Below are 10,310 nucleotides of genomic sequence, written 5' to 3' on the forward strand. Positions count from 1 at the left end.
AGGGAAGGAATGGGGAAGTAGGGGGGAAGAGAGATCTCTCATCACTCTGAGATCTTGCACTTTTTCTGACCCTTCCTTTCAGCCTTCCCCCCTAATCCTCCTATTTCTTCCTGTCTCTCTTTCAATCGTCCTCAGCAGATGAGCTGAATCTCCTTGTTGATTGGTTAATCACCTAGTACTTAATCAATTGTCTTGCCACTTTGGATCACATGGGTATGCTTACCAAGTGCACAAAATAGTGGATTAGCTTTAAGCTATTCACACCCTGTCATGCTGGTATTTTAAATATGTATACACATGGGTAGATTATCCCTTTGCATCTCACTCTGGATAAATACATATTTCCCCAGAAGGAACTCAGTGAAGGAACTAAATTCCTTTCCTACTCCCCCTTTGCTATGGGAGAAGGTGATCTGCTACTGGCCCTAGCTGTGCTGCCTGGTACATTGTAGAGTTAGAGACAAAGCTCTTTCCTTTCATAGATCCTTGTTGCCCTCTCCACCCACATAGAGAAGTAAGTACTGGGTGGATAGCCTCTGCTCTACCTACACCATGTCTGCAAAGGAGGTTGTACAGGAGAATGTGTGGCCCTTAAAGGGGTTTGACCTGCTGTGGACAGGGACAAAGCCATGCTGTATAACTGTGGCTTATGCACTACCCATGGCCAGGGAAAGTCTGGAGCTCGGGGTATAATTTCCAATTCAGATAGACCTACCCATGCAAGCTCTGATTAAGTACATCTCTAGAGTTTAAATTGAGTTCATACTTGAGGCAACTAGCCCTTCCTGCCACTTGTGCTGCATCTACATGGCTATTTTTAGTGCATTAGCTCTATCAGAGCTAGCACAGGTTTGTCTACCCAAGCTGGAAATTGTACCTTCCAGCTCAGGTGTAGACATACCCTTATGCCCCTCTGTGGCGATGGGGGCCTGCACAACAATCTGGCACACCATTATTAAGCTGTACTGGTACTTGTCAGACACCTCTGCCAGTTAATGTATTGTTTTCTGGAGTTCTATACTAGGAATCAAGAAAATTGAATGCTAGCTTTCATCTGGTTGAAGGATTAGTACCTGACATCAGTGCCCATTGTGAGACAAAACCCAACTGTAAACAGTGAGTCATTGCCATTACTAGAGGAATAGGATTATTTCAGTGATAACACAGTAATCTCTATTTTAATAATTACACATATGCTTCAAAATGTAACAATTGGATATATAATTGTCTTGTGTAAAAGAAAAACATTTAAAGAAATGCAATGATGTAGAATCAATCTCTCAATTTTTCTGAGGGCTACATCAATACAATCATCAGAAATTGTTTAATCAAGGAGATAGTTTCAATAGATTATCAATAAAGCACGTATATACTCATAATATAGTGTGAAGTGCACAAATGCAAGTATATACAGTCATTTTGTTGCTTGTTACAGCTAACTAGAGAGAAGGCAGGGACAGGTGGGGCAGAACTCCAAGCTCTAAGTGGTAAGCTATTGGAAGTCATGGAAAAAAAGAGCATTTTGGATCAGGTATTGTGAAAAGTAAACGTCCACTTCCTATTACACTGATTTAGGTAGGCTCTGATGCAGGAAAGCAATTAAACACATGCTTTAGACCCTCTGAAGTCAATGAATGAAATCCTGGACCTATTGAAATCAATGAGATTTGTGCCTTTGACTTCAGTATAGCCTGGATTTCACCCACTGACATTTAGGAAAGCACCTAAGCACATACTTAAATCAAGGACTCACTGAGGATTTCAGGTGATTGTTAACGTGACTTACATTTTTTTTTATGAGTTTAACTACTGAACTAAAGCAATATTTCTATCATATGCTATCTCTGTACTCTTATAAATATATGTGAAGCCACGTTACAGGGCCAGATACTGCTGCCATTCAAGTCAAAGGCATTTTTACCATTAACTTCAGTGAAAGTAGGATGAGCTCTATGTTGTATCCTGTTGTCTCTTTGGTATTTTTATCAAAGACCAATAATAACCTCTTTAGTCTAAAGATCTCATAGTGCATTAGTATGGTGAGTAAGTATTATTAGGAACAGGGAATATTTGTAACCACAGTTTTCCCCATTAAGTTGTTTTTAACCACTTTCCTTTATTTCCCCCATTCTATTCCAGTTTTTTTCTTTTCTTATACAAATAACTTTACCAACTTTATCACTGTCAAGAGACAAGTGTTAAGTTTTACATTTGGCAAATGATAGGACTGTGAATGCAGAACACAGCTGGAGTGTGTATAATGAGGATGCAATCTTGTTGCTGATGTTGGAAAACAACAACATGGTGTATATTTATATCAATTTAATGAGGCCCTATTCAAAATCCAGCTGTGAAAATGTGATCAATCCCCACACAGTGTCAGCACTAGAAAGTACAATTCTCCTGGGTTAAACCCGATTTTCACATACCTTGCTCTGTATTTTGTTGCTTTTCATTTCTAGCAAGCCACCACCAAAATAGGTAAGCCGAAAACTTTAGTTTTTTTGAATAGTTACACTGAAAAAACTTTAGGAGAAAATGATTGAATTCCCACAAAATTCTTACAAACAAATAACTTCATGAGTATTATGGATTTCTTTTCTTTTTGCTTAAAAAAAAAAAGCAAAGACATAAAACCCAATACTGAATTACTTCTGTAGGTGGTGCTAGAGATATTTTCATGCATTTGCTTGCTTATGAATAGGTGTGGTTTTAACTACAGAAAAGCATGTTTCACTTGTTTTCATACATTTATATTCTCATTTTCCATTAGTTAAGCTCATTGTGGGGGTAGCACAGCCTATTTTCAAATGGAAAAGTGGAATGTTCCAGTTATTTAAAGTAATGAAAAAAGTACAGATTGTCCTTTAATCCAGACTTTTGCTATCTTGGCCACTGAAACAAATATCTTTTGAGTAAGAGCTGTGTAAGGGCTTCCATTATGACTATCTCAATGTAATTTGTGAAAACATACCATTGGCATTTGACCTATTAAATTAATGAAAAAAAGACCATACTTTCCTTAAGACCACATTTTACTTATAGTTTGGGTACTAAAGAAAACAATTATTTTTTTGTTAAAGGTTCTCAAACTGTATTAGTAAACAGGGAATTATCACTGCGTTAGTGTGTTTCCCATGGAGTCTGCAGGGTCAGTTCTTGATCCTATATTATTTAACATTTTTATCAATGACCTATAAGAAACATAAAATCATCCCTGATAAAGTTTGCAGATGACACAAAATTAGGAGAGGTGGTAAATAATGAAAAGGATAGCTCACTGATACAGAGCAATCCAGATTGTTTGTTTGATAACTTGGGCACACACAAACAATTTGTATACATCTAGGACCAAAGAACATAGGCCATAGTTACAGCATGGGGGACTCTATCTTGGGAAGTGGGGTCTCTGAAAAAGATTTGGGTGTCATGATGGATAATCAGTTGGACAGGAACTCTCAAGGCAATGACGTGGCCTAAGGGCTTATGTGACTTTGGATGCATAAACAGGGGAATCTTCAATAGGAATAGAGAGATTATTTTACCTCTATATTTGATGTGACTAATGTGTCAACTTCTGGAATCTGCAATTCAAGTAGGATATTGATAAACTGGACAGTGTTCATGGAAGATTCATAAAAATGATTAAAAGATTAGAAAAAAATGCTGGTGTAGCGATTTTGTTCCTTGAGTCTATTTAGCTTAACAGAAAGAAGGTTATGGGGGCCCCAATCATGAATAGGGGCCCCAATCATGGACCAGACCCAATTATGCTCGACACTGTACAATCACTTAACAAAGAGACAGTCTTTGCTCCAAAGACCTTACCATCTAAAGAAAAAAGAAGACAAAATGTGTGGGCACAACAAACAGACAATGTGGAACACAGGGAAACAATGAGATAACACTGGTTACTGACAATAAAGAGACACATAGCAGCAGGAGGTGAAGAAAAAGTTACTTCAACACTAGGGTGAAGCAGAAGCAGCAGGGCTCAAAGTACTGAGTAACTGAGGTGAGGCAAGAAACCTGGTGGGTGGGAAAACAAACAGGAGAAAAGTGGGGAGAGTTTTGGGGAAAGAGATGGGGTCCCCTGTGTGGGGAGAAGAAAGGCACAGCACAGGAAATGGGATCCTTTGAGGACAGAAAGATTAATACATGTCCCTAAGACAATGACTGAGTGCTTGGAGAGGGAGGAGAAAAAGCAAAGTGATGGCTAGACCAAGAAAGTAAGAAGGGAAGAGAAAAGCCGGGGGAGGAGGGGAAGGGAGAGGTAAAGAAAGGATCAGAAAGAGATGAAGGAAACACATATTTAACTTCCTGTTTCTGAGAAAACAGGCTCAATATGCTGAGTATTAATAAATGCTTTTTAAATTTTCACTTTGAGATAAGGGGAAAAGTAAAGTGCTTGGATTATCTTCTTTCCAGCCTAACATTTCAAAGGAGAAAAAACTCAATCATTATGTAAAACCAAAGCCCAGAATTTTTGTCAGCCAGTGATATGCTAAATTCTAAGAAGTTTTGTATCATAAGAACATAAGAATGACCATACTGGGTCAGACCAAAGGTTCATCCAGCCCAGTATCCTGTCTACCAATAGTGGCCAATGCCAGATGCCCCAGAGGGAGTGAACCTAACAGGTAATGATCAAGTGATCTCTCTCCTGCCATCCATCTCCACCCTCTGACAAACAGAGGCTAGGGACACCATTTACCCATCCTAGCTAATAGCCATTAATGGACTTAACCTCCATGAATTTATCCAGTTCTCTTTTAAACCCTGTTATAGTCCTAGCCTTCAGAACCTCCTCAGGCAAGGAGTTCCACAGGTTGACTGTGCACTGAGTGAAGAAGAACTTCCTTTTATTTGTTTTAAATCTTCTACCCATTAATTTTGTTTGGTGGCCCCTAGTTCTTATATTATGAGAAAAAGTTTCATTATTCACTTTCTCCACACCGCTCATGACTTTATATACCTCTGTCATATCCCCCCTTAATCTCTTAATGAGGGAGGCAACCTAGTGACAGAGGATGTGGAAAAAGCTAATGTGCTCAATGCTTTTTTTGCCTCTGTCTTCACTAACAAGGACAGCTCCCAGACTGCTGCGCTGGGCATCACAACATGGGGAGTAGATGGCCAGCCCTCTGTGGAGAAAGAGGTGGTTAGGGACTATTTAGAAAAGCTGGACGTGCACAAATCCATGGGGCCGGACAAGCTGCATCCGAGAGTGCTAAAGGAATTGGCGGCTGTGATTGCAGAGCCATTGGCCATTATTTTTGAAAACTCATGGCGAACAGGGGAAGTCCCAGATGACTGGAAAAAGGCTAATGTAGTGCCAATCTTTTAAAAAGGGAAGAAGGAGGATCCTGGGAACTACAGGCCAGTCAGCCTCACCTCAGTCCCCGGAAAAATCATGGAGGAGGTCCTCAAGGAATCAATTCTGAAGCACTTACATGAGAGGAAAGTGATCAGGAACAGTCAGCATGGATTCACCAAGGGAAGGTCATGCCTGACTAATCTAAGCGCCTTCTATGATGAGATTACTGGTTCTGTGGATGAAGAGAAAACAGTGGATGTATTGTTTCTTGACTTTAGCAAAGCTTTTGACACAGTCTCCCACAGTATTCTTGTCAGCAAGTTAAAGAAGTACGGGCTGGATGAATGCACTATAAGGTGGGTAGAAAGATGGCTAGATTGTCGGGCTTAACGGGTAGTGATCAATGGCTCCATGTCTAGTTGGCAGCCGGTGTCAAGTGGAGTGCCCCAGGGGTCGGTCCTGGGGCTGGTTTTGTTCAATATCTTCATAAATGATCTGGAGGATGGTGTGGATTGCACTCTCAGCAAATTTGTGGATGATACAAAACTGGGAGGAGTGGTAGATATGCTGGAGGGCAGGGATAGGATACAGAGGGACCTAGACAAATTGGAGGATTGGGCCAAAAGAAATCTGATGAGGTTCAATAAGGATAAGTGCAGCGTCCTGCACTTAGGACAGAAGAACCCAATGCACAGCTACAGACTAGGGACCGAATGGCTAGGCAGCAGTTCTGCAGAAAAGGACCTAGGGGTGACAGTGGACGAGAAGCTGGATATGAGTCAGCAGTGTGCCCTTGTTGCCAAGAAGGCCAATGGCATTTTGGGATGTATAAGTAGGGGCATAGCGAGCAGATCAAGGGATGTGATCATTCTCCTCTATTCGACATTGGTGAGGCCTCATCTGGAGTACTGTGTCCAGTTTTGGGCCCCACACTACAAGAAGGATGTGGATAAATTGGAGAGAGTCCAGCGAAGGGCAACAAAAATGATTAGGGGTCTGGAACACATGAGTTATGAGGAGAGGCTGAGGGAACTGGGATTGTTTAGTCTGCAGAAGAGAAGAATGAGAGTGGATTTGATAGCTGCTTTCAACTACCTGAGAGGTGGTTCCAGAGAGGATGGTTCTAGACTGTTCTCAGTGGTAGAAGAGGGCAGGACAAGGAGTAATGGTCTCAAGTTGCAGTGGGGGAGGTTTAGGTTGGATATTAGGAAAAACTTCTTCACTAGGAGGGTGGTGAAACACTGCAATGCATTACCTAGAGAGGTGGTAGAATCTCCTTCCTTAGAAGTTTTTAAGGTCAGGCTTGACAAAGCCCTGGCTGGGATGATTTAATTGGGGATTGGTCCTGCTTTGAGCAGGGGGTTGGACTAGATGACCTCCTGAGGTCCCTTCCAACCCTGATATTCTATGATTCTATGATTCCTCTTTTCCAAGATGAAAAGTCCTAGACTCTTTAATCTCTCCACATATGGTACCCATTCCAAACCCCTAATACTTTTATTTGCCCTTTTCTGAACCTTTTCTAATGCCAGTATATCTTTTCTGAGATGAGGAGCCCACATCTGTACACAGTATTCAAGATGTGGGAGTACCATGGATTTATATAAGGGCAATAAGATATTCTCCATCTTATTCTCTATCCTTTTTTTCACGATTCCTAACATCCCGTTTGCTTTTTTGACTGCTGCTGCACACGTCTTCGGAGAACTATCCATGATGACTCCAAGATCTTTCTCCTGATTAGTTGTAGCTAAATTAGCCCCCATCATATTGAGCCTTTGTTGAGGGACCTTGTCAAAGCCTTTGGTGAGGGACCTTGTCAAAGGCTTTCTGAAAACTAAGTACACTAGATCCCCCTTGTCCACATGTTTGTTGACCCCCCTCAGAGAACTCTAATAGATTAGTAAGACATGATTTCCCTTTACAGAAACCATGTTGACTTTTGTGCAACAATTTATGTTCTTCTATGTGTCTGATAATTTTATTCTTTACTATTGTTTCAGCTAATTTGCCCGGTACTGGCGTTAGACTTACCGGTCTGTAATTGCCAGGATCACTTCTAGAGCCCTTCTTAAATATTGGTGTTACATTAGCTATCTTCCAGTAGCTGATTTAAAGGACAGGTTGTAAACCATAGTTTATAGTTCTGCAATTTCACATTTGAGTTATTTCAGATATATTATTTCTATAAATTCAAGGAATGAAGATTGGGGATAGCATTTACTGTTCATGTTTGTTGCATATTTGTTTAATATTTTAACCTTTGATTAGATTTGACAGGATACCCATTCAACTGGGTTTTCTGTGGGGACGGGTGTGGAACACATTCTTCATACTTGTATCCACTTGTTGCCTGTAATATGGTGATGAGAGGGCCATAAACAATAAATAACCACAGCATTACTTCACATAATCTAGCAAGCTGAGTGTTCCACAGTGGAACTTTGTTGCCTGTTCCTCTACAGCAGGGGTTCCCAAACTTGGTTCATGGCTTGTTCAGGGTAAGCCCTGGCGGGCTGCAAGACACTTTGTTTACCTGAACATCCACAGGTACAGCTGCTCACAGCTCCCAGTGGCCGCGGTTTGCCATTCCTCACCTTACCCTGAACAAGCTGCGAACCAAGTCTGGGAACCTCTGCTCTAAAGCATGTAAGTATATTGCCAGTGTTTTTTAAGACACATCAATGGAACAAGGTGTAAGTAAAATGAAAGAATTACAGCAACACCTGAGCAAGAATAAGGAAATAGTTATCCACATGGTGAGCTGCAGTGCAATTAAAATCACAGCCTCTGTGATACAAAAGGATTTTGAGCTGCTCTATTTTGTTTCTGAAGCACAGCACTGAAAACACTGCTTTGCCACCATTAACTGAAAATAGGGGACAAACTGCAAAGAATGGGGCAGAAAATCCCCAGAACTGGTGGTTATTTCTAATACTTAGATTCACCAAGCCAGCAACAAAACAGTTTCCACAATGCCTTACTGGTTACCCAGAAGCCAAAAATACAGCTCCCTTAAACAATTTAGCCTTGGGCTCCCACTCCAGACAGCCTAGTCAAATATGATGAGGATTACTGAAAATCTAGTTCATCATATAAAATTTATTAAAAGAGAGAGAGAGAGCCCCTCCCTCGGCCCAGCCTAGGCCCACTGGAGCTGCTGTGGCTGGGGAAAGGCACCTCTCCCCCACCTCTGAGCTGTTGCAGTGAGAGAGGGCTGGGGGGAGTCCTCTCTCCCCACTGCAGCCCCAGAGCAGCCTGCACCCCAACCCTCTCATCCCTGGCCCCACTCCAGAGCCTTCACCCCCTGCACCTAACCCTCTGCCCAAGCCCTGAGTCCCCTCCCAGACTCCGAAGCCCTCATCCCCAGCCTCTCCTCAAAGCCAGCAGCCCCAGCCAGAACTCTCACTCCCCCCTGCACCCCAACCCTCTGCCCCAGCCCTGAGCTGCCTCCCACACTCCAAACCCTTTGGCCCCACCCTCACCACATGAATTTTCTTATGTGCACCAATATGAAGGTGATGTGTCACACATCACCTCCATAACGGTGTACATAACAAAATTCATTCTGCACAAGGATGTAAAAATTAGAGGAAACACTGGCCACCATCCCATAATAGTAAACGTCCCATAATACTAAAACTTGTTATGTAACAACTTTGATTGACAGTTAGATTTAGCAGTTGTGATTGGTCCATACTTGTAAACCAATCAGAGAGGGTTAAAGATGAATGGAAGATAGGTATGCTAATCCTAGGATTGGGAAACAAGCCAATCAGAACAGGCCAAAATTGTATAAAAGACAGAGCAAGCAAGCAAAAGTCAGTCAAGTTAGGAGTAGGAGAAGTTAGAAGAAGGAATCAGTGGAAGAAGAAATTGCAGAATATCAACAGCAGTGGGCTGCTGGGACAAAGCAGAAGGATCCTTGGACAGAGCAGGGGGAAAGAAGACTACGAAGCATAAGCATTCTAGCTATAGTATATAGAATAGAAGTAAGGTTAATGAATGTGTATGCTTGGGATAATAAAGATGAGTGTCATGTTTGTTACTATGTATAAAGTTTAGTGTTTATTAAGATTACTGTCAGTGTCCTGTATATGACTGATCACCATGTGCAGAACACAATCGCTTAAGCCATTTCAACTGTATAACATTACAATATTGAGTACTTTGGTTTGGATACCTCTGCTAATGATTTATGTTTATGTTTTTATTTAGGTTTAGATTAATTGTATTAGAAAGATCAGTTACACTAAGCCCTGGTCTACACTAGGACTTTAGGTCGAATTTAGCAGTGTTAAATCGATGTAAACCTGCACCCATCTACACGATGAAGCCCTTTATTTCGACTTAAAGGGCTCTTAAAACTGATTTCCTTACTCCACCACTGACAAGTGGATTAGTGATTAAATCGGCCTTGCCGGGTCGAATTTGGGGTACTGTGGACACAATTCAATGGTATTGGCCTCCGGGAGCTATCCCAGAGTGTTCCATTGTGACCGTTCTGGACAGCACTCTCAACTCAGATGCACTGGCCAGGTAGACAGGAAAAGAACCGCAACCTTTTGAATCTCATTTCCTGTTTGGCCAGTGTGGCAAGCTGCAGGTGACCATGCAGAGGTGACCAGGCAGAGCTCATCAGCAGAGGTGACCATAATGGAGTCCCAGAATCGCAAAAGAGCTCCAGCATGGACTGAACGGGAGGTACGGGATCTGATCGCTGTATGGGGAGAGGAATCCGTGCTATCAGAACTCCGTTCCAGTTTTCGAAATGCCAAAACCTTTGTGAAAATCTCCCAGGGCATGAAGGACAGAGGCCATAACAGGGACCCGAAGCAGTGCCACGTGAAACTTAAGGAGCTGAGGTAAGCCCACCGGAAAACCAGAGAGGCGAACGGCCGCTCCGGGTCAGAGCACAAAACATGCCGCTTCTATGATGAGCTTCATGCCATTTTAGGGGGTTCAGCCACCACTACCCCAGCCGTGTTGTTTG

The 10,310-nt window shown here is 42.1% G+C and overlaps 1 protein-coding gene across 1 annotated transcript in view; it reads left to right on the top strand.

Annotated features, from left to right (window-relative positions):
* The window catches only part of TMEM18 (transmembrane protein 18), a 70,950-nt gene extending 61,008 nt beyond the window's left edge, over nucleotides 1–9,942 (top strand). The window contains exon 6 of the mRNA XM_073336155.2: nucleotides 9,909–9,942. Coding sequence (XP_073192256.1) covers nucleotides 9,909–9,927 — 19 coding nt within the window. The 3' untranslated portion in view covers nucleotides 9,928–9,942. The remainder of the gene's footprint in view (nucleotides 1–9,908) is intronic.
* Nucleotides 9,943–10,310: the final 368 nt, after the last annotated feature.

This window comes from Lepidochelys kempii, chromosome 3 (genome assembly GCF_965140285.1).
Source record: "Lepidochelys kempii isolate rLepKem1 chromosome 3, rLepKem1.hap1, whole genome shotgun sequence".
In the NCBI taxonomy this organism is placed as follows: Eukaryota; Metazoa; Chordata; order Testudines; family Cheloniidae; genus Lepidochelys; species Lepidochelys kempii.